Genomic DNA, 24,669 nt, shown 5'->3' on the forward strand with positions numbered 1-24,669 from the left:
AGCACAAAGCACCATGTCAGCCTGATAGATTCCACAGGCTTTAGATATCCAATTCACGTCAAACTCCTGCTTTTGCTAAAAAGACGTACTGTTTCAGATCCAGCCAAATAAGCTAATTAGAAACACTGGAGGTGATGTCGTGCCATGACAGCAGAGCACTCTCCTGAAGCTTTTAGCTTTCTATTAACATGCATTTTAGTATGGGCAAAAAGCTCAAGCACTTTGGGCATAAAAAGCCCAATCGTTGCATGAACACGGCAGAAATATCAGTTGTGCAATCATCCAAAAATAAATTGAGCAATTGTGTTGTTGGTGCCAAAAATAATAATGGATGCTGTGTTTTTATATAATGTTCAGGATTGTCTGATGCATGTTTTGGAAATTTTCTTTATAATCAGATTCAACCAAAATCATTATTAAGTATATTTTGAGCTATTTAAACAGCCTTGGGGTCTCTGATACCCCACACAGACCTAGAGGGTTATAAATTAACTACAAGCTGCACAGGATTTTGAGTAAATATCAATACAAAGCTAGACAACGCTGTCTGCTGTCAGAGAGTCTGTGAGGCAAACATTGATTTTATTGAAAACCTCTGCACCACCTGACACCCATCATCTCCTCTGCTCTACTGCTTAATTACAGTCTTTGTGGTGGGTTTTGGTGAGGTAGCATTGGACTTTGGATTCATAGGTCTGCGTAGATCTTGAGGCCCATCAATATCACAGAGGGTATTAATGAATAATGCCATTTAAATTAGATCTTTTCAACACTGTTAAGCATTACATTCACAGTCAGAGAATGGCACCGCTGTCTCTCAGAAACCTCGAGGGGAGTGTTTTTGATTAAGGGAACATGCTCTTCACAAAGTCTGGATTTACCTTTGCAGTCCAAATAATGGTTTTCAGTTTAGCCTTTTGCATAACGCAACTTTGCAGTATGATTTGACAAAGGTGTTCCTTATCTTCAGAAAAAAACAGTCAAGAGAGCTTTTGCACCAATAAAATCAAGTTTATTCACACAGAGAACAGCTGCTGAAAGAGCTTCAGGTCTTTCCAGAAATGTCTCGCATGAAATCGTATTTCTTTAAATGTTAAGCAGGAACTAAGTTAGTGAAAGAAAAAAAAAGATACTTAAAAAGACAAACAATTTTATATGTCTTATTAATGTAGTAAATATCTTAATATTTAATTCCTGTTTATTAAAAAAAAAAAAAGAAAAAAAAAGAAAAGAAAAACTTTAAGGTCTTCTGGTCTCTAGCATTCATTGATATTTTTATGCATGTGTATTGAACACATTATGGAAAACTGTGCTGCAGATACAGTTTAACCAGTTCAACCAAGAGCACAAAAAATATGGAACATAACATTTAACTAATCTCATATGGTAAATTTGACAGCAGCACTAATAAATCTCCAGTGTATCCCCCGTTGTTTTCTTTTACAACATTAAAACACAGTATTCACACAGTATTTAGTAAATGCAACTTTAGAAATAATTCCAGAGCCTGTATGCGGGTCTCGTATCAGCTTTGCACATCTGGCCACTGCAATTCTCCCTCATTCATACTCCACTTTGCAGAGTTGCTCAATCTCAGTTGGACTCACATGTGAACACAACCATTGCAGGACATAAATGTTGTTTTTCTGTTATTGCTCTCTATCTGTGGCTTTACGCTCGTCATTGTCCTGCTGGAAAATAAATCTTCTGCCAAGCCAGATGTATCTTGTAGTCTTCATCGGGTTTTCCTCTAGGATTTGCCTGAATTGTACTGCATTTTTTTTACCCTCTACCCTCAGAAGCCTGCCAGGCATTCCCTCAGCATGATGCTGCCACCACTGCGCTTCACTGTGGGGATGGTGTGTTTCTGATCTGCAGTGTTTGGCTTATGGCCAAACATCTCAATTTTGGTCTCACCAGACCACTGAACCTTCTTCCAACTGGCTTCAGAGTCTTTCACATGCTGTGCTGAGACATTTTTCTTTAATAGTGGATTTATCTTTGACATTCTCCCATTAAGATGCAGCTGCGAAGCCCTGGAGCAACAGTTAAATGTGCAATCTCTCCAATCTCAGCCACTGTAGACTGTCAATCCTTCACAAGTCCCATTTTGCCTTCCGGTTAGAGGTGGATTTATTCTACTATTATACGTAATTCACTTGCTAAGGGGTCCTGATCACCCTGAATAGTATGATTTTTTTATTCCTTACTTTTATTAAGTAAGGATGTATTAAATTGACACTAAAGACATTTAAAATGCTACAAAAAGATTTCTATTTCAAATAAATGCTGCTCTTTTGAACTTTCTATCCATCAAAGAATCCTACAAATGTTTTCCACAAAAATATTAAGCAGCCACGGTTTTTGACATTGATAATAAGAAGGGATAGTTCTCCAAAAATTAGAATGTCATTTACTCACCCTTAAGTTGTTCCAAACCTGTATGCATTTCTTTTGTCTGTTAAACATATATATATATATTTTTTTTTTAAGAATATGGGTAACCAAACAGTTGATGGATCCCAATGACTTTCATAGTATTGATTTCCGCATTATGAGTCAACAGAAGAAAGAAATTCAAACAGGATTGGAATTTGAGGGTGAGTAACAGATGACAACTTTCATTTTTGAGTGAACTATCCCTTTAAGCACAAAATCAGCATATTAGAATTATATCTGAAGGAAAAGAAATCTTCTGCCAAGCCATTTATATTAACATAAAAACAGTTATTTTAAAATATCACTTTAAATATATAAACTAATGCTTTATTTTAGTTTTTACTGCATTGTATGATAAATGAATGAAGCCTTAATGAGTTAAAAAGATTTGCAGAGCTAAAAAGAGTTTTCCTGTTGATAAGTGGCATAAAAACTAAATTAAGTCCAAAACAACAAAATACGAAAAGACCATTCTTTTTTTATTTTTTTATAGGCACTGCACATAAAAATAGCACTGAATCAACTTTCACCATTTTTCTGGTAGGTCAGAAGGCCTAAGGTCTGTTGAATTTCAGCATTTAAACATCACAAGCTAAAATGAGTCACAGACAAACTGATTTTAATATAGATTCAGCATATTGTGCAAGTATGTATCCATGCTTCAGTGATGCATTTCTTTTCCCAGCAGGCTTTTTTTCTCTCTCTCTCAGGTAGGGCTCCTGGACCGTCCTCCAGACGGCCCCTCACACTCCTGTGTGCAGTCATGTGTGAGATGAGCAGACCTCAGAGGGCCAGAGAAAGGGCCAGACTCTCCAGCCTAACATATAAGGGCTGTCAGGACCACAATCCTAATTAGTTATTTTCTGCTTCTGTGAGCTATACAGTTTAAACTTGTCAAAGAGGCTTGCTTGGGCTACACACCTCTCTCTCCACTTTTGTTGAGCTTGTGGGTATGTGGAGGAAGCGCATAAAGACATAAATAATCATCACTTTTGCATTTAACACAACAACAGCGCCTGAGAAATAAAAAAAAACTGTACATGAGGGGGTGTGAGAAAAAGTTTTCTTCATGGGCAAAAGAACATGGCAGGAGGGGTGACAGGCGAAAAAATAATGTCTAGTCTAGTCAAACGAAATCTTATAAACTGTAGCTTAGTAAAGAAGACTCAAGAAACATGGGACTGTGATACTAGTGTATTGATAAAAAATTTAGCAAAACTACAACTACAACTTAACTACAACTTTTGCCTCAAACTCCTAATTTGCTGCTTATTAATAGCTAGCAAGATAGTTGTTAAGTTTAGGTATTGGGTAGGATTAGGAATGTAGAATATGGTCATACAGAATATGTGCTCTATAAGTACTAATAAACAGCCAATATGTTAATATTAGGCCCTCTCGCCCCAAACCATCGCACACCATTGGTTAAGCAAAAAGTTGACCTGCAGGCCACTAAAACAAACAGAACAGACATACTTAAAAGGTTAAAGTCAAATGAGTAGGATGTCTGAATGCTCAGCATTCTAAACCAGCAAACACTGATTGTTTTCTTAACATTAGCGTGTGGTTATGATTTGATTATTTTTTTTTGTTAATATTCTTGGAAGGTTCTTATAACCATAAACTATTATTCCCAGAACATTTTTTGGGAGTTTTTATTACAACCTATAAAAAAAACTAACTTTAATAGAATGTTAAATAAAGATTGTTTTTAGTTTTTTGTTTTCTATAATCATGAAGTAACCCTTAACAGAACATTACAGAGAGGTTAAAAACGGTGAATGAGTCCTTTCTTGGTTCACCAGAATAGAATGTTAGGACATTTATTTTGAGAATGTTCTGGCAACCAAAATTGTAAGCTGTCAACAAGGCAATTGCACACTCTTAGCAAAAATTGTCCCTATGAGGCTACAATTATGGCTTATGGCTCGTTTACACCGAGCGGTGTGGGTCAGTACAGTGCAGTAAGGTACAATTTGGGATGGTACACTCTTAAAAATAAAGGTGCTTAAAAGGTTCTTCACAACGATGCCACAAAGAACCATTCAGTCAAAGGTTCTTTAAAGAACCATCACTTTCTTACCTTTTTATAATCTGAAGAACCTTCTTTTGCCACAAAGAACCTTTTGTGAAACAGAAAGGTTCTTCTATGGCATTGTGAAGCACCTTTATTTTTAAGAGTGTACACCCTTATCCGAATTGCGTTTCCACCACCAACAGTATCCTTACTCGATAGGCATGGTGTATGCCGGGAAGTAGCGATCAAAGTCATTCTCGCAAGATAATATATGAAAATATAAAATGATAAAGTACACTGTTGTATTTTTTATGTTTGCGCACTCTTATGCAAACAACCCCAAAACACATGAGCAGCATGATGGAACAAGTGAAGGAGACGCTTCATTCCCCTTGTGTTGTCATTCTCCTTGTAGCAGTGCAAGTAACAATTCTCTATGAACCAATCAATGTTCAGCAGTGAGTCTAGTTCCATCTTCTGGGTACCAGACTACTGTGCTAGATACTTCAACGGAAGGGTCTCAAAAAAGTGTTGTGGTATGGTTCACTATTTTGGTACCATTCACAACTTCTGACAATGGAAACAGAAATAATTGCGTAATGTACTGAACTGAACCGTACCGCTCGGTGGAAACGAGCCACCGACTTCAGTACTTCAAAACAGTTTGTGTAAATACCTTAAGGGTACATATTACTATACTTTAAGGTACTAGTATACACCTTTGAGGGTATATAAGGCACAAAGTTGTCCCAGTGACAACTGTAGCAGGCCCTGAGAGGTATGGTCTTCATCTTATTCAGTACATTGTAAAAAAGTACAGGAATTCAGACACAGCATGGATTTACATTGATTGGGAAGTCACCCGTAAAACTGGCTAAGGAGAATGTGTTTTTATCAATAAAAAAAAAAAAAAAAGCCACACTTCAGCCTCGACAAAGGCTTGTCAAAAATGTAGACATCCTTCTCGTCTTTCTCTTTAATTCTGCTCTTCAGATTATTCACTCCTGCTGTTGGCCCATAACAGAACAACCCGTGGACACCAGTCTCATCAGAGCTACAAAGCAGTTTTTAAAGATCCACAGGTCTGCTGGGCTCTGTGATTGTGTTTGTGAGTATGTTTGTGTGTGCGTGCAGAGACTGCAGATGGTCGCTCTCTTTGAAGGTACTGCAGGCTGAAACAGCCTCTGAGGTCCACTTCACTATAGAAGAGGACTGATGCAACCATTCACGAAAAATAAGGCCAAGCACAAAACTGAACCTTGCTTTCAGCATACGTGTTTTCCCATCTCCCTACTGCCATAAATCCAATTCCAATACAGCTAAATTGCTTCGATTAGGCAAACACACAGGTGTATGTATGCTTTTGAGGGTAACGACTGAGTTATCTTCACTCTGTGTTGAGCCAGGCACCGGGTGTAATTCAGAATTTGTCTTGCATTTCAGGCCTGTGTGACATATGGGTGTCTGGTAAACTGTGGGCCTAAGGTTCCAAGCAGATCGATAAAGAAAAACAGTTCTTTCTGGTCCCTGCAAACTGATTGGAGGGGAGCGAGTGGGCGTAACCTTAACATTGCGTTTGTAATATCCCAGCTGACCTCAGGATAGCCGTAAAACAGAGAAGCGGAAGTCTCCTGAGAACACAACTAACAATAAACGTGTTATGGGGCATCCGATTGCAGTGTTGCAGGTGAATGGATGGTTGATCATAATTATGGAGAAGCAGGAAATGACCAGTGTGAAAGGAGTTGGGCGGCATGCATCAGCGTGTGTGTGTGAAAGCCACGTGCACACCCAATCATTCATATTGCTGTACTTACTGCTGCCACGCTGCCAGGTACGGCATTTCCTTTCCCATCTCCCCATCAACGGCTAACCAGTCAGATCTGTTTCATCTGCCAAATTATATCCCTTTATCCTTCAGGATAAACATGCACTAAAAAATGAAAGGGGCGAGATTCTGTTAAAGGAAAAGGGCCGGTTGAAATCAAGTGTGTTTCACCAGAGCAGATGGAGGCTCCAGCACAGATGACTCTCAATGGGTGAGAGCTGTACACGCTCCAAACAACATTGAGCCACATAGTACATAGCCCTGTGCCCATAATGCATTACAGATAAGCATTAGTACAGGCTGGAGGTGGGCTTGAAAAACACAGGGAGGGAGGAAGTGAGAGAATAAATGCTAGAGTAACATCTCAATAAGCAGGACCTATAGAATTATTGTTTAACACTTTCTCCTATACCAGTTTAATGTGCAGAGGCCAAATAGCCATTTGTAGCTTCAACAGTGTACACGGGGTCTCTATCAGAACATTGCTATTTTTGTTTGAGTGGTGCAACATGCCAACAAATGAGTTTGGATTTTTTTCCAAAACTCGATACCCTGTTGCAACGTTTGGACTATGAATATGAATGATGCTTAAAGGGAAAGTTCACCTGAAAATGTAGCAAATAAAAATTCTGTCATATATTACTCTTGGAAGAATGTCCTTCCAAACCTGTAAGACCTTCGGTGATCTTCGGAATACAAAATAAGGTATTTTTGATGCAAACTGAGAGCTTTCTGAACCAACTTCATTAACGGAACTGACACGTTCAAGGCCCAGAAACGTAGTAAGGACATGGTTAAAATAGTCCATGTGTCATCAGCGGTTCAACCCTAATTTTATAAAACTACAAAAATAGTTTTTGTGCACAGTTGCATTATTGTCTATGCAGGGTCAGAAAGCTGCCGGATTTCATCAAAAATGTCTTAATTTGTGTTCCCGAAGATGAACGAAGGTCTCACAGGTTGGGAACTACATGAGTGTAAGTAATTAATGACAGAATTTATTTATGTACACACACACACACACACTCAGTTGTAAGTCATTTATAAGTGATTAGTTAATAATGAACTAATAATTTACAATACATTCATAAGCGATTAATAAGTGATAAGATAACAATTTGTGCATGTTTTGTTAATTCATTTACAAGTCATTTATAAGTAATTAGTTAAAGATGAACTAATCGTTTACAAAACATGGCTATGCATTCATAAATGATCAATGCGTGATGTGTTCATTTTTTTATCTGTTTTGTAGATTAAGTTATAAATCATTCACTAGTGATTAGTTGATGATGAAATAATCATTTACAAAACAAGACTATTCATTCACAAATTATTAAGTAATACGCTAACTAATGATTTACAAATCTGTCGTAAATTATCTTAAAAAATAGCATCATGAAATAATCAAACAGATCCTTAGTAAATGGTTAATAGTTACTAGTTAAGTTATTAGTTATTGTATTAGCACAATATATCAGCACAGACTTGTGCTCTGTGTGGAGTGTGTGGGATCTTGAGGATGTCAACTGGTTTTACCATCTACTCAAGTGCACAGCATTAAAATACTCCATGTTAGTCAGAGAAGACATCTGTCTGAAACACGCACCAGTGAGCCTTTACATTGCAGTACACACTACAAAGTATTCAAAACCTGTTGTGTAAATGGATGAATAAATCATATACAAAGCTTTCTGTATCCCCTAATCTAAAGTGTAAACTACTCATCAATTGTAAATGTGTTACACATCATTTGTGGATTTTTTTCTAGAACCTGTTACAAATGATCTGTAGGTGTATCAAGGCATTTACAACACTTTCTGCATCCCCTAAACGAAAGTGTAAAATACTCATCAATTGTAAATGTTTTACAAACCTTCCGGTTACAGGTTCTGTGTGTGTGTCTGTGTCCGTTAAAATAAACCTACCATAAAAATTACAGACCATTCATTTCTTTGTAAGTGGGCAAACTTACAAAATCAGCAGGGTATCAAATAAATATCTTCCCCACTGTCAAATGATGTGTAACACATTTACAACTGATGAGTAGTTTACACTTTAAATTAGGGGATACAGAAAGCTTTGTAAATGATTTATTCATGCATACACAACAGGTTTTGAATACTTTGTAGTGTGTACTGCAATGTAAAGGCACACTGGTGATTGTGTAGACAGATGTCTTCTCTAACACACATGGAGTATTTTAATGCTGTGCACCTGATGTGGTCTGCAGTGGAGGGTAAAACTGGTTCGCATTATCACTAGATCCCACACACTCCAAACAAAACAAGTCCGCGGTGAAGAGGGAAAGGGTTTAACACAACCCACTGGAATCCCCTGACTAAGTCATTTACACGTTTATTCACTTGATGGCAAATCATTTATTATTCTTAAAAAAAAAAAAAAATGTTTTAGCATAATTGCATTTTTGTGCTTTTTAACAGACCAGCTTACAACTTAATGAAACATACAAAAATGATATACAGATCATTTACTAATGGTTTGATCATTTTTTCATGATTAAAAAATGTTTATTGAGACAATATTACAATGTTGACATTTCAATGAATAATAAGTGATTGCTAATATATTAACTATTAACTTATTAACCATTTACTAAGGATCTGTTTGTTTATTTCATGATATGCTATTTTTTAAGATAACTTATGACAAATCATTAAATTTAATGTAAATCATGAGCATATAACTTAACAATCATTTGTGAACGTATAGTCATGTTTTGTAAATGATTAGTTAATCATTAACTAATCACTTATAAATGACTTACATCTGAAAGTTATTATAAATTGTTACCAATAAATTCTGTTCTTTTGAGCTTTCTGTTCATCCTAGAAAAAATGTATCATGGTTTCAACTAAAATATTAACCAGCACAATTATTTTCAACTGTGATAATATTTTTTGAGAGCCAAATCAACTTATTAAAATTATTTCTGAATGATTATGTGGCACTGAAGACTGAAGTGAAAGAGCTATGTGATTCATTACCTGACTTTAAAATATACTGAAAAAATTACTTAAATTGTACTTTATCTTTTTACTGTACTTTTTGAACAGTTGAACAAGTTGAAAAGCATGAATATCAGTAAATATCAGACACATATCCAGTCACACTTTATTTTAACGTCCAGTTCTCACTGTTATTAAACCATTAACCATGACTTTTGCCTCAATAAACTCCTCATTTGCTGCCTATTATAGTTAGTAGGTTAGTTGTTAAGTTTAGGTATTGGGTAGGATTAGGGATCTAGAATATGGTCATGTAGAATATGTGCTTTATAAGTACTAATAAACAGCCAATATGTTAATAATAGGCATGCTAATAAGCAACTTGTTAATCGTGAGAATTGCTCCCTATACTAAAGCGTTACCATATATCCAAATCTATTATCAGTCAAATACATCTCTACAGGTAAGTACCCACCTGTCCTAAGCATTGTGCTTGCTGAGTTTTGCATGGTCAGAAATTCTTCAGATCATGAATCAGAGCCCCTCAATTTGTAGATGTTTGTACAAATATATAATATAATATGATATAACATAATATTGTACGATTAAGCCACTGAAAGATCAAATACTGAGCTGTGAGAGTTAGCTTATGTTAAACACAGCATGGCAGGAGGCCTTAACCAACCACACACACACACACACACACACACACACACACACACACACACACACACACTTTCACTCTCTTTCTACCTGATTTATGGTTGTGCACAGGCTGCTGCTGTGCTTCGCGGCAGACGCAATGATAAATGAATGCCCGCAAGGATGTGAAAGCACCCAATGGATTCATCTCATTCTTAAGTCATGAATGTATGTATGGGGGCGAGACATGGCCACAGAAAACTCTGGGCTCTGTGCTGCACTGAAGACCATATGCATATAAACACCCACCCACCTACATGAGAACAAATAAGAGAGATACAGTCTCTGCAGTCTCTTACTATGCATGGTCTACAGTGAAAAATTACCATTCAAGAGAGAAATGTACATTTACATTGTAACAGAAATGAATTAACCTGAGATAAATGTATCTATTAAACATAAATACTTAATAAAACATCACGCTTACATCTGCCCATGGGAAAGCACTTTATCTTAATTTGAAGCCAACAAGTGAGCCAACAAAAAGAAAAAAAAGCCAACCGTAAAGAACAAAATGTGTCAGGACAGATATAGGCATGACACACAAGGAACACACACAAAGGAGACTCTAAGATCTGGTTTTCACAAAAAAAAAAAAAAAAAAAAAAACTACATAGTTATATAGGTATATATTTTATGTAATATATGGTGTTTAAAAATTCTACATGCAAATGACTAGAGTTTACTTAAAAGTAAATGACTTCCTAGGAATTTGGTTAATGCAAAAAACACAAACTTGTATTTTAATCTCAGTATTTATATAGTATAGTTTCAAAAATTTAAATGTATGTCCCTGCCATGTAAAAATAAGGACGTAATAATGGCTCAAAAATAACAGTCTTTTCTTTCACATTTGAAAGAGTACATTCCAGCTAGCAAGAGTTTTTCAGTGTTGCTGGAGTGTATCAACTGAGTTTCGACAGGAAAGACGGAGGGAATTTGCTTGGGAAGTAGGAAAGTAGTGAATTAAGAGTAACTTACCTTTTTGTATCTGGGTATAGGGAGCTACACTCCATCAAGAACAATTTACAGCATGCAGTCAAGCCATGCAGAGAGAGAGATGTGTGCATGCAAGGCAGAAAAGGTGGAAGAAAGAGCAGAAAAACATCAATGACACAAACTAAAACTATTTACAGATATAAGTTTAGAAATAAAGACAACACAAAAAGCATGATGTAAATGAAAAACAGCATGTGAAAATACAGAGGGGAAAAATGAAGCGCCCAGGGGGTTTGACCCATGTGCTAAAAATGTATGTGGTATTGTGCCCACTGATTTTTCTAAATGTAGAACTTTTGTGTATCTGTATGACTCAATCTGATAGTCAGTACAACCCTAAATTTCGCTGTCATGAAGTGATGGAGTGTTGGGAGGTGTATTGCAGCCAACAAAAAATGTTTTAAATGCTGTTAGATCAACCCCCAATTTCATCTTCAGAAGATGTCAGGGCAGCACTTTTGTTCTAAATAAATGCTTTATCTTGGCTTTGCTTTCTCAGTTGGAAAGTTGTATTTAGTGCCCATAGTTTACATGAGAACATGTCACATTGTTCAAAACAAGAAAATCAAGTGAGAGGGAAAAGTTGGAGTGGAATATGTCAGTCAAATAAAACTTAATGTTACACTTTTAAATGTGTACTAACTAATACGAGTGACACCACAGGCAAAACAAATGATGAGAATGAATATCATTTTATTAAAAAAGTAGCATGTTAATTTACTGCCTGGGGGTTCAATTAAGTATCAATTTATCTAGTTCAGGGATGGGTAACTTTGATAGTGACGAGGGCCAGCATTTTTTCTCCTTTATAACAAAGGGGCCAGATTAGTAATCCATGTCCACACACCTTTTTCACCATCTTACTCAGTTTCCTTTTTATAGAATAAAAAAAAAAAATAACTAATAAAAATTTTAACTAAAAAAAATTAACTAAAAAACTTCTAAATCAAAACTAAAACAAAATTAAAAATATGTTGTCACTGGACAGAAATATTACCCCAACAAGCCAATGTAAACATCTCAATTACACGGTCTGTAAATTTGCAACAAACAAATGTACAGAGGTCCTTTTTTTTATTAGTGGCCTACAGAACATTCTCAAAACAACATAAGAGGACAGTTAAAAAGGGCTTATTCAAAAAAAAAAAAAAAAAAAAAATATTCCAAATGGTATCATAAAATAACCTGGTATCTGCATATTTAAGACCTTTAAAAACCTTTTTAAGATCTGCACTTCACATTTCAGACTTTAAACAATTTTTAAGAAAAATGATTATTCAAAAGTATCAATTATTATATTAATTTAAACAAATATTATCAATTAATTATTATATCAAATAACACAGAAATATATCTTAGTGTCTTAATAGACCCCTTAAAAGTTTGTAAACATTGCAACGTCTCCGGGTGGGCGGGGCTTAGCTGGAGGCAAAAAGAGGCGCGGACGCAATGTTGACAAGCGTAAACTAGCACGTTTTAGTAGGGATTTATTAAACATGGATGCAGAAGAAGGTTCGGAACTGTCTGAATATGTACAGTCACCAGAGTCGGCGTCAGAGCAGATCTACTGGAGGGGCATTGGATCATCGGCGGGGGGGCACTGTCGTTTGATAAATATTTTTTGACGCATTGGCAACATCATAGTAGCATGGAAATCCAGACCTAAATCTGAAAGATCTATATAGAATGACAATGAACGATTTAGACTTGGGTTTTTATCTAAAAGAGGAACAGAAGACAGCGCTGAAATTTGCTGTTTTGCCGACCGGATACGGCAAGAGTCAGTTAGCTCCAATGATCTATACAGAATGACATTCTACCCTAGAATGTTAGCTCCAATAATCTATCTATATAGAATTGTGACGAGTGGGGCGGGGCCGAGAGCCGTGGGAACGGAGCGAGGCCGGTGGAGTGATTAGGAAATGAGCGACACCTGTTCCACTCACCGGTCTCGAGTCCCACGGAGGAGATTGGGAGGATACAAAAGAGGAGCGACGACAGTGAAGGACGAGAGGGGACCAGGCCTGGGTTTTATTTTGTGTTTGGTTTTTGTTTGTGCGCGGCAGTCGACCGTGAGGGGCTGTCGCGCTGTTTTATCTTTATTTGGTTATTAAAGTTTTATTTGAATGTTCGCCGGTTCCCGCCTCCTTCTTCCCGTGATTATGGAGTTTTTATATTATTACAAGAATGTCATTATATAATTTTTTAATTTTATTTTTACCTGTCTTGATTCCTAATACACAACAGATGACGATTGTTAATTAAAACGTTCAGAATACGATTCCATATAAGGTTAGTATAGCCTAGTTCAGCACTTTGCGAATGGACAGCGACTCAAGTAGCACGTAGTAGCCTATTCTCGCGTTCTACGAGTTCAGTAGCCTACATTTTTGGGAAACGCGCGAGGAATTGCGGCTAATGTTTATAACCTTGCACGCAGAGAGCGCTTTTAAGAGCTAAGATAGGCTAGGCTACATCGTTATCGGGAAACCCGGCCCAGAACAGATAGCCTAAACAACAGAACAGGACAGAAAATAATAATATAAATATAATATAGGCTAAATAAAAAACATAAAATAGGCCTACAATAAATAGCAATATATTTTTTATACTTAAATAATTAACAAATTACGACGACAAAAATAAAACACTGAATCAGTTTGAAGCTTTAAAATACCGGCAAAAAAAATGTCCCCATCAGACAAAGTTTTATCGTATAGATGTTTCTGAAAACTTAAGGCTTTTTTCTTCAGATAACGAGTTGGATATCATCACACAAATGTCTGCGTATTAAATCTTTTGGCGGTTGTCCGGAGCTAGTATTCGCAGAAGAAGGGCCAGCTCGGCTCTCATAGACCGTGGTACTGGTGGTCGTGGCCGGAGTATCTAAGTCTGCTGATTGACGAGGCTGCGGAGGTCTAAACCATTTTCGTAAATCCATTTTTTTAAATTTTTTTTTTATTTTTTGAAAATTTTAAAATTAGTTGCTAACAACTGTCTATAATATAGACGGACAAACTGTTCTTCAACTTGAAATGGATTTTGCGCGCGCTGCAAATCAAATGTAACAAGTTTACTCGGCGACCAATAAGCATTCACCATGACAAAGCTTAGTAACGTGCCATGAACAACCAAAATTATGCATTTTCCCCATTCTTTTTATTTTATTTAATTAAAGTTACAGTTTGAACATTTAATATTAAAATAATAACTAAAAGGGATATTTTTTTGGGCCACGCCATGCCCTGTAGGAGGGGCATCAATGACCGCTAGGGGGGGCACGGCCCTCGAATGCCCCACCACAGCGCCGGCGCTGACAGTCACTGACTCTGCGGGACCGTGACAAAAAAAAAATAATAATAAAAAAAGTGGGAGTTAGCATACATTTATCAATTAATTCAGTTGATCACTCAGTTCACTGACCAAACTGGTTATCTGACCAAAATATAATGACGAGTGAATAACATAACAGTAGCCTAATTTATTTATTTATTTATTTTTAGCTAAGCCTGGTCTAGTTCTTGTATCTTGTTCTCATTGGAAACATTTTAACCAGGTTTTGGATATTTCCTAGACAACATATGAATTACTTCCGGGTGGTTTGGGGAATTTTGTCAAGGCTTATTGTCTAATGTAACCTATCGCTGGGCTAACTATGATTAGCAATGTGGATTATTTTAAGAGACCATTCAAAGGATGGCACACACATCTATCGCTGTATGTTTGTTTAACATTTAAGCTAGCTAGTGCGCTGAAGGTCGGCGACTTTTCACCTATAAAACATAAACTTGCTGATTTGTACTAGATAAAACCAACACACCAGTACATATGCATAGATTATTTTACCTAATATGAAGTGTGCACTGCAAACACGAGCATTATTTATGATCGTCTCTGTCTAGTCTGTACGCCGTATTGCATTCAACCACAATTGTCTTCTTGATTTCTGTGAACGAATGTCGGCCGGGATCCGGTGAAACTTTAGTTTTGAACCAAAAGTGCTGTTCCTTCTATTCTGGCAGCCAAAAACACAACAAGACGACATTTTAAAGTCAAAACCTCAAACTTTTAGCGCGCCTGCTATGAGTTCTTCCTTATGTTTTGCCTCCAGCTAGAGCGGTGACGTCACAGTGACGTAGGGGATTAAGGGGTCTATTGTTTAGATTTTTATAATCCATTAGATTTTTGTCGATCAACTGGTTCACATTTAAAAATATGTAGCAAAAATAGCAGATGGGCTTATTGAAACGTAAAACACAAACACAGCAACAATTCATCAAAATCATAGCGGCAAAATATAGTGGTTTCCCCGGTAATCGCAGTATACAAAGCTGATGGCCAGCGCTCAAGTTTATTCAATGAAATTGTAGCATTTTCAAGTTTAATCTTCATATTAATCCATATAGCAATTCTTGTCTTTCTGTCCCCAAAGACCTCTTATAATTTAGACTTTTTGTTTCATTTAAGAGTTTTCATAGCCTTAAATGTAAATAATTTAACTGAAGAAGGACCCGCAGAAACCATAATAAGAACATAGTTCAGTGCAAACATTTCTGTCATGCATTTGGCAAAAAGCTTTTGTTGACTATGAATTTTACCTTTGAAATTTGAGGCAAGTGCAACTCAGGCGTCCCCGTTGTTTGAGAGCAGTAGTAGTTTCCAAACGTATGGGTATTCCCTTGAACTTGGTTAAAAGATAATCTGTTTACCATCTTGACTGGAAAATACTGTTTTCATGATCAGTTTTTCATGTATTATTTGCCATTGTTAGTGAAAGCAACATTGTAATAATTTTAATCCCTGTTTTGGAACAAATCAATTGATCTACAGCTTTGAAAGCACCCTAATATGATCCAGCAGGCCGTACTAAAAGACACAGTTGTGTCTTGACGTCAGTTGCCCATCCCTGATCTAGTTTAATGCTTCATTTCTAAGTAGCATGTGTCACATCAAACTTTAGACAAATGCACAAAGTAATCCAAAGATAAGATGTTAAACACATATACATTGTTTATGAACAGATACAAATATAATTGCTAAATACTATTGAAATAACTGATAAATGTAATATTGATCTTGCTTATCTTACTTTTAAGCAGTATAGCTAATGCATTTCAAATGTAGGAAATACATTGTTTGGAAAGTGTGCTTTCTTTAAAATAAATTTCATTTGGTTTGATTTTTTTTTTTGATGCAATGACATTCATGTATATGATATCCAAACATCTGACACCCAAAAATGTAAATTCTGTCATCATTTACTCACCCTCATGTTGTTCAAACCTGTAAGACCTTCTTTGTTCTGAAGATATTTTTGAAAAATGTTGGTACAAACTGTTTTAGTTTCCACTGACGTCCAATATCATTTTTGTCAATATATAGTAAGCAAAACTGTTATTTTTACCGACATTCTTCAAAATGTTTAATAATGGTAAAACAGAGCTGAAACACCATGAGGTGAGAAAATGACGACAATTTTCATATTTTGGGTGAACTATCTCTTGAAATATAAAAAAACAAAACAATTTGAGGCCACTGTATGGAACAGATACTCCCTTTTTTGGCATGTTATTTAAAAGAAAGCACCCACAGCCACAAATCAAGGTAAAATCAGACAAAATCCAAAAATCAGGTCAAAATGTACATAATGGAATGGGAAGAGTGTGTTCCTTAAAGTTGAGTTCAATGACATCTCAGTAATGTGCACACAGGTTGGTGACCTCCTCTCATTCCACTGTTGATGTGACACATTCCTTGGCTTGCATCATAGAGCGAACACTCCTGGTGAGCCTGTGACCCCTGTACATCTGCAGCTAATAAGGGTGACCCTTTCAGAGCTGTCAGTTCCACGGAAAGAAAGAGCAGATCACAGACAGGTAACTTTAATTGAGTTGATGGGAGGGGGAGCATTGGGCCGGTGGCAGGGAGACCTGGGAAAATGGTGATGGGTGAATCGTGCGTTGAATTGGGGTCAGCAAAAGGGAGTGCGGTTTTCTTTAATGGAGGCTGTCGTTTGAAAAGGCAGTGCATGGTGCACGTTAAGGTTGGAGCAGATGTGTCCTTTTGTGACACAATATGAGCAATATGTGCTCTGAAATGGATCTTGGAAGGCACCTTTGCAAGGGGTGAATGAATGAATGGCTACATTCCTCTTTCTCATCACGTGTGTCTGTTCAGAAGGACGAATGGCCTGGCACTTAGGAAATGGTGAAATATTATTCTGATAAATGACTTTGGTGGTGAAAGGCGTCTACTTGTAGGAGATTTATATTTTAGTATATAAAAGCTACGGTTCTCCAATCTAAACTGTGTTCCAAGGGTGACGATACAAAGTCCAACAACACTGGAACTTTTCAAGCCGCTTGTCTGTGTTCACTAAGTTCCAGATCAGAGTATGTGAGGGAATGAAACTGGAGTGGGTGCTACTTATAATTGTGCATCACAATTCAAGAGCTTAGTCACATGCACTGACATCAAATTCTATAGAGTGCAACAGCTGGGATCTGGATTAAAAATCCCCTTTTTTTATACAGAAAAAACCTGATTTTTAATAATAATTTTAAACTCTTGAAGATAGACATACTGTGATCTATGAGGTTATTAATGATTCATATATGCTTCTGTTGAAGCCATCAGCCCAAGCAAATTTTTTTTATTAATTGTTTAACACATGAATTCCTGGTGAAAACTACATTACTCATAATACTGCAAAGAAATCTCCACCAATCAGAGAATTTCAAATCATGCCAAAAAAGCTCCTCCAGCTCCTATGAAGCACTGTGAATGACATAATAGAGCCTATCTTTCTTTGCTCACAAACTATTAAAAATTGAAATAAATAAATGTACAATAAATTTAAAATGTATTGTCTTTTCTCTCTCTGTATAATATCTTGTACCTTTGTCTTTTTGTCTGATTTTCAAATACTTTTTTTAATTCAAATCAAACTTCCTAATGTGATTCACTATGTAGCTGATTGGCTTGGTTCATAGCTTACTACTGTTTTTTTAGAATACTTTTTTAGAATTTTTAAAAAAAAAAATACTTTCAAAACCAAGGCTCCTGAAAAAGTAGATGGCCACTGTTGTAGTTTATTGGTATTCACAGTTGTATTTTGCAAGTGTCTTTGAGTCTTTGAACATCTGCCTAAGTCGCACATATCAGTTCAGTTTGGAAGAAAGACCTTAGAGACTCAGTACAATGATATAGTTTATGAATTTCTCTTGTGCATTTTCATTTCACGCTGTGTTTTCATTTTTGGTTACGCTGTCTGTATGTAGGCAGTAAGCAACTAGCAACGGTATGTAACATTCAGTAATATGCAGTTAATTGCCTAGGATGATGGGTAATATGTACCAGATGTCTCTTTTCATGCGCATGTCCATCATACAAGCAATGTTTTGCAACAAAATCATTACATTACAGTTACAGGCTGTAAACTTGATTCAATCACAAAGTGTCTGCTAACGTCATAGCTGTGCTGAAGTGATGTCAGAAGCGTAATCTCCATACAAAAACCAGCAGACAAATTCCTGGTAAGGCAAATGTTTTTGTGTGACGGTTCTGCTCTGATTACAAATATCCCATTATCTGTATTTCTGGATGTGTAAAACCCTGTAATCCCCCGTGCGCTCTCACTGATTACCATTCGGTTATCACCGAATACCAACACATTCACCCCTGACACCACACCTACACTCCTATCCAACCACCTGCAACACTCATTTCACAAAACATGACTTTTTGTATTGATCTTCTGGTGATATTAGATACGGTCAGATCGTTCTAACCACGTTAGCCACACATGCTACACATAGTCAGATTCTTTCTGGAACAGCCAATAGGAGCCAGATGTCCAAGACATGTTATAACTGCAGCAGAATCCAGCGCTATCCATGGTCCTGATCTGTCTAAGCTGTATTGTGCTATTGCCAGATGACTTCAACTGAAAGGTTAATCATAGGTTGGAAACTAGTTTTCAGTATAGCCTAAATCTAACAACAATCAAGCCAAAATCAAATCAGTGCAGCTCATTTACTAAAACGTACTATGTTTTTGAAGTAGCTAATAGGTGTGACTAGTAATGATTCAGTACAATGATACACTAGCATTTAAAGTTTTGGGGTCAGATGTTTTTGAAAGAAGTCTCTTATGCTCAACCAAGGCTGCATTTATTTGATCAAAAATACAGTAAAACAGCAATATTTTGAAATATTATTACAATACATAAGAAATTGTTTTCAGTTTGAAAATATTTTAAAATGTAATTTATTCTTGTAATGGTAAAAGGGAATTTTCAGCAGTCATTACTCCAGTCATGTGATCTTTCGGAAATCATTCTGATATGCCGATTTAATGCTCAGAAACATTTCTTATTATTAATATAGAAAGCAGTTTTTTTAATGAATAGGAAGTTTAAAAGAACAGCATTTATTTGATAGAGATATTTATAGAGATTTTTATATGTCAAATTCTAGGATAACCAATCAGATCCTGATTGCAGTTTCTGCAGGTTTTATGAAGATAAATAATAAAAAAATGACTTTTTTTATGACAAAGTAAATTTAAAGAATAAATTGAATGCAACACAATATGATAATATGGTCTCTAAATGTAAATGTCTTGCATTGCTTCCAAAAAAATCTCCATTATTTTTAAATTAATTTCACAAAAAACAAACTAATAAAAAAGCTTGGTTCTGCTCCCAACAACTAGATTATGGAAATAACTTTTACTCTACATTCTGATTAGACTGCAAAAAGTGCCATTGTTTTTCTTGTTTTCCAGTACAAATGTCTAAAGATCACTAGAATGAAGACTTTTTAAGATCTTTTTAAGACTGGCATAAACCCTGGGATTAACTTAAAGGGATCATGAACTACCTCTGTGTTTTATTTTGTACTGTTCTCTGAGGTCCACTTATAATGTTAGAAAGACTTTTACATCAAAAAACAATTTAGAAGTAATAGGCTATTTTCTGTCCTGTTTTTAACCCCCCTCATCTGAACGCTCTGTTTGAATAGGTGTGGTGGATAATAGACTCAGAAGTAAATGTCCACTGCTGTGATTGGATAACAGTTGTGTATGCTTGACAGCCTACATATTTCACAGATGGATGCTGCAGAGATTTAGGTAAAACTGCATAAATACTCTCTTTTTAAGAGACAAAGCAACAGTAATCATGTAATAAATACAGTTACTCACACTTGTGTTGTGACATTACTGTCGGATCCTATATAGTCGGCACAGCATCGTCTTTTACTTTCAATCTTTCTAAAAATCCCACGTCGAATTGTGCCTTGTTTGCAAATGAATCCGTGGTAAAATGAAGTGAACAAAGGACAGAGTTCTTACTGATGCGGTCTGAATCTTCATTACAAATAAAGTCCATTCACTCTTTCCTAATGTTGGGATCAGAAGGAATGTGATGCAAAGACTTGGCACTGCAAGTGTCTTTGTCTTCTTTTGGTTTCTGCGTTCACCTCTCGTTACTTACACTACGTGCACAACTTGGTAGGCGGTGCTAAACAGGCAGTAATGTAGAAGCAGGCAATGATCTTCTGTGGAGGTGGTGTTTAGCCACACTATTACATCATAGAGTGGTACATTCCACAAGCTGTTGTTTTGGCAGATTGGCTTCAATATAAGCTGTTTTTTAGACTAAGGAGAAAGATTTGAGTTCTATAACTTACAGGATGTTTTAACAGTACAGTGACCTCTTGTATGTTAAAAGATCAAGGGAATTTTGGTTTCTCAGTTCATAACCCCTTTAAGTCATGTTATTTTTATTTACAAAATGCAGATGTAAACAGGAGAACGGATGACAAATGTCTTGTCCGCTGCTGTCCGTGGTCCTGAACAACTGCAGTATGCTAGTCCATGCTATTTTTCCCTACCACATGAATTATGTGAAGCGAAAGGTGATGTGTGGGGCAAGATAGATTATTTGCAGTGTTTCCCTGATCTCTGTTTATGTAATGGACATGCTCTGGTAATTCCTACAATCCTCTCTTTAGACTGCACAAAATGTCAATGTTGTGACTGAGGTTTGTCAGACTGATGGCTGCAGTGATGTGATGGAGTAGATCCTGAATCATGTTCTTCAGTGGTCCAGAAGACCCAGCTGACAGCAGGAGAGTGATTGACGGCAGAGCTAAAGTGTTCTACACCAGCATCTGTTTCCATAGCTCTTTATAAAGGGACAGCATGGAATCAGTCAGTGAACTGTGTTACCAGCTAGATTTTGCTAAACAAAATTATTTATATTTATTGCAGTGTCTTGAGTTAGATTTCAACGATAATTTGTTCATAATAGTTGAAAATATGTCAGTATGTCAGACATCTTCACTACCAGTCAAAAGTTTAAAATTAAGATTGTTTCTGAAACAAGTCTCTTATGCTCACCAAGGATCTATTCATTTCATAAAAAATACAGTAAAATAGTATATTGTGAAATATTATTACAATTTAAAATAACTGTTTTCTACTTTAACATTTTAAATTGTAATTTATTCCTGGGATGTCAAAGCTAAATGTTCAGCAGCTCCTGTCTATAGTGTTGCATGTTAATTTAGAAATCATTATAATATGCTTATTTGGTGTGTTTTTTAACTCTATTTTTAACAATTTTTTTTCTTAAACAAATAGAGGATAACATAATTTTTTCCAAAACTATTATCAACCAAATGTGATGGCAAGTTTAGAAAAAAAAATTGACCAAATATTAAAAGAACACGTGACTGTACTACTTGTGCAGAACCAAAATTTGGATTATCAGAATAAACAGAATAAACATCAAAGATTTGATGGCACAATCCTTGCAATTCTGTCAAGTTCAGTGACTAGGTTGTCCTCTGAAATGCTAACTCTAGTAGCCTAGTGTCTTAAAATCATGGCTGTGTTCCCTGTTGGACTCATGTGCATCATTTTTAAATTGCATAAAGCCAAACAATTAGACCAGAATTGCCAATCTGATTGGAGCGGGAATTTCAGCCAGCACTTGCCAGTTTTATGCAATATGGATGAGACGGTGTGTGAATGGACTGTGGGCGGTATGTGGGTGTGCCGTCTGTAGCTAAGACGAGTGTAAAGCTAAACACACACAGAAGAGATTAAAGACAGCAGTTTACCATGCTGCTCTACTTTTGGTCGCAATCTGCTATTTGCAGACTTTGTCATCTCACCAATGGTTACTAACGCTCCTCTTTCTAACGCTTTTATTTTTCTGCACTGCATGCATTGTTTTACCACTTGATTAACTAAAGGTATATTTATGCAAATCAAATTCCCATTTTCCATGCAAAATTTCGTTTACCACTTGTTTTCCACAGGCAGTATTAGAGTGACGTTAATTGCATTAAACAAATAGTGCAGAGTTTTGTAAATAATAATTCAAAACAAGCTTTATTTACATAGAAATGAAGCATTTTTTGTGCTGAAAAACAGTGATATTTCAGCATATTTAGCCTCGAGATTATTGTTTTAGCAAATTAAATGCAGATTATTGTGCTGTAATAGAGTGCTGTAGGATGACCTTTTTGTAGGCGAAAAGGCTTTTTGTAGTTCTGAATGGCCTTTTGATAAACTGTCTCAAATAAGGTATCTAATTAACACAAACCTATTATGTAGTTTCATGTTTTCTTCTGACATAAAATACATCAGTAATATCCACTCGTGATTTTTTTCTTTAAGTATTTACTTGTCTTGAAGAAGGCAGTTTCTAACAAGTCTCTAAATGGGACTAGAGGTTACAGGGACATTAAATATCATCAAACAGAACATGTAAACTCATCTACTAACTAGTCCACTTTTACAGCCTTATAGTGCTGTTGCAAACTAGTCTAACTCAAAAAAAAGGGAAAATGTTTTGAAATGTTTTGAGTTGTTGGAGGTTGACCATGGTATTGTTTGTTCACAGCATTTTTACTTCTGCTCATTGTATTTAGGCTTCAAAATTTGTGTAGATTATCATGTTCACAACACAAACTTTAGTTGGTCACAGAGTTTAATTTTACGCACTTGTCCAGAAGCCAATGGAAAAATCCTATTGGCTTTTCTCGAAAGGAACCAGGGTGATGTGAACTTCTGAGTAGGCCTACATAAATACATCATCACTACAGAACTCAAAAGCAACTGGTTGGTGAATTCGACTCAGCGTGATCAACTGAGTTGAAACAGAGAGCAGATAGTGGACAGAATGACCTTCAAATGTTTGATTAGCATAACCCGACTACTGGCTGTACTCACTAAAAGCATTTAAAGGGCTCTGTAAGATGTGTGTTGAATGACATTGAAGGTAGTTTCTAAGCTTTTATTTATAATGTCAAATGGGATGGTACATGCTGTGACTCTCAATAGAGGTTTAGTGAGAGATCAATAGCTACACATTAAAGTACTGTTCTCTTCTTGTGCCTACGGTATATGACCAGTGTGTGTGTGTGGATTTTTCTATAGAAATAATGTGTAACTGGGCATAACTCATCATTTGATTAGACTCTAAATTATTCAACATGGACAGCAGACGGCAGAGGTCGAACATTCTCTGCAAAGTCAAACAACATCCTCTCTTCAGTGGAAAAACTAATTCCACCGACACTCATCATTACCTTCTGCTTAGTGTTTGTCCACTTATTCATTGAAGAGTTTTGGATGACTGACTACTTCATAATTCAACAGCTTGCCTTATCTGCATAATGTTGATAAGGGTCCATACAATATAGGACAACCATAATGAAATATTAACATCCTGTAGTCTGATGGAAGTCGTTGCTGGGTCTGTATATGGGCTGGGTTTGTTTTGGAAGCTTTGGCTCACTTTCAGATATGAGCCAACAGAAAGCAGATCAAAGAAGCAGGGGTCACTGTGATGGCTACAGAAAGCTCATCTTTGATCCCGTAAAACTCTCGTTGACTCTTTCCACCTGTCAGCTCTATGAGGGTATTGCTTCAACTATGGGAACTTTTGACCCTGTGGACTTTTTTTTTGGGGGGTGGGGGGATACTTTTCATTCTCTTACTGGTTTAATTAGTCCACTAGCAAGGTCTAAAGGGTGGACAAACATGATGCAACACTAGAGAATTCTGTCATTAATGTTTTCCTTACAGTGTCACAGCTTGTGATTGAAATAACAGTGATAAACATTTTTGGAATAAAATGCAGATGACCATTGGAACCCTTATGAAAATTAACCATGGCTTTACTACTAATAAAACAAAAAACATGGTAACTTTAGTTAAACCATGGTTACCACAAATTAACCATATTTTTGCTACATTTACCATAGTTTAACTATGATATTTGTAGCAAAACTGTGGTTATACAAAAACATGGTCACATTTTTACTATAATAAAACCATGGTTAATTTGTGGTTACCATGGTTTAACTATAGTAACCATGTTTTTTTTAAATACTAAAACTATGGTTTTGTAAGGGAAGTTGTAAAGTTAGTTAGCCAGTATACATAAAGTTTCTCTGTTACTGTGATTGTGTATTTCGTCAGCTTATTTGTGACCCTGGATTAGAAAAGTTGCAAGGGAATAATTGCAGCATTAGCCAAAAATACATTGTATGGGTCAAAATGATCGATTTTTCTTTTATGCCAAAAATCATTAGGATATTAAGTGACGTGACATACAGCCAAGTATGGTGACCCATACTCAGAATCCTTGCTCTGCATTTAACCCATCCAAAGTGCACACACACAGCAGTGAACAT

At 36.2% G+C, this 24,669-nt stretch overlaps 1 protein-coding gene across 5 annotated transcripts in view; it reads right to left on the reverse strand.

The window, feature by feature from the left end:
• Positions 1 to 24,669, reverse strand: part of LOC109045715 (rabphilin 3A like (without C2 domains)) — a 281,082-nt gene that overhangs the window by 24,172 nt on the left and 232,241 nt on the right. For 3 of the 5 annotated variants that reach the window (XM_042724898.1, XM_042724899.1, XM_042724900.1), the window contains one exon: positions 10,937 to 10,960. The exons of the other annotated variants lie outside the window; for them this stretch is intronic. In XM_042724898.1, the coding sequence (XP_042580832.1) occupies positions 10,937 to 10,960 (24 nt within the window). The remainder of the gene's footprint in view (positions 1 to 10,936; positions 10,961 to 24,669) is intronic. 5 annotated transcript variants of the gene reach the window in all.

Source organism: Cyprinus carpio, chromosome B5 (genome assembly GCF_018340385.1).
Source record: "Cyprinus carpio isolate SPL01 chromosome B5, ASM1834038v1, whole genome shotgun sequence".
Classification (NCBI taxonomy): domain Eukaryota; kingdom Metazoa; phylum Chordata; class Actinopteri; order Cypriniformes; family Cyprinidae; genus Cyprinus; species Cyprinus carpio.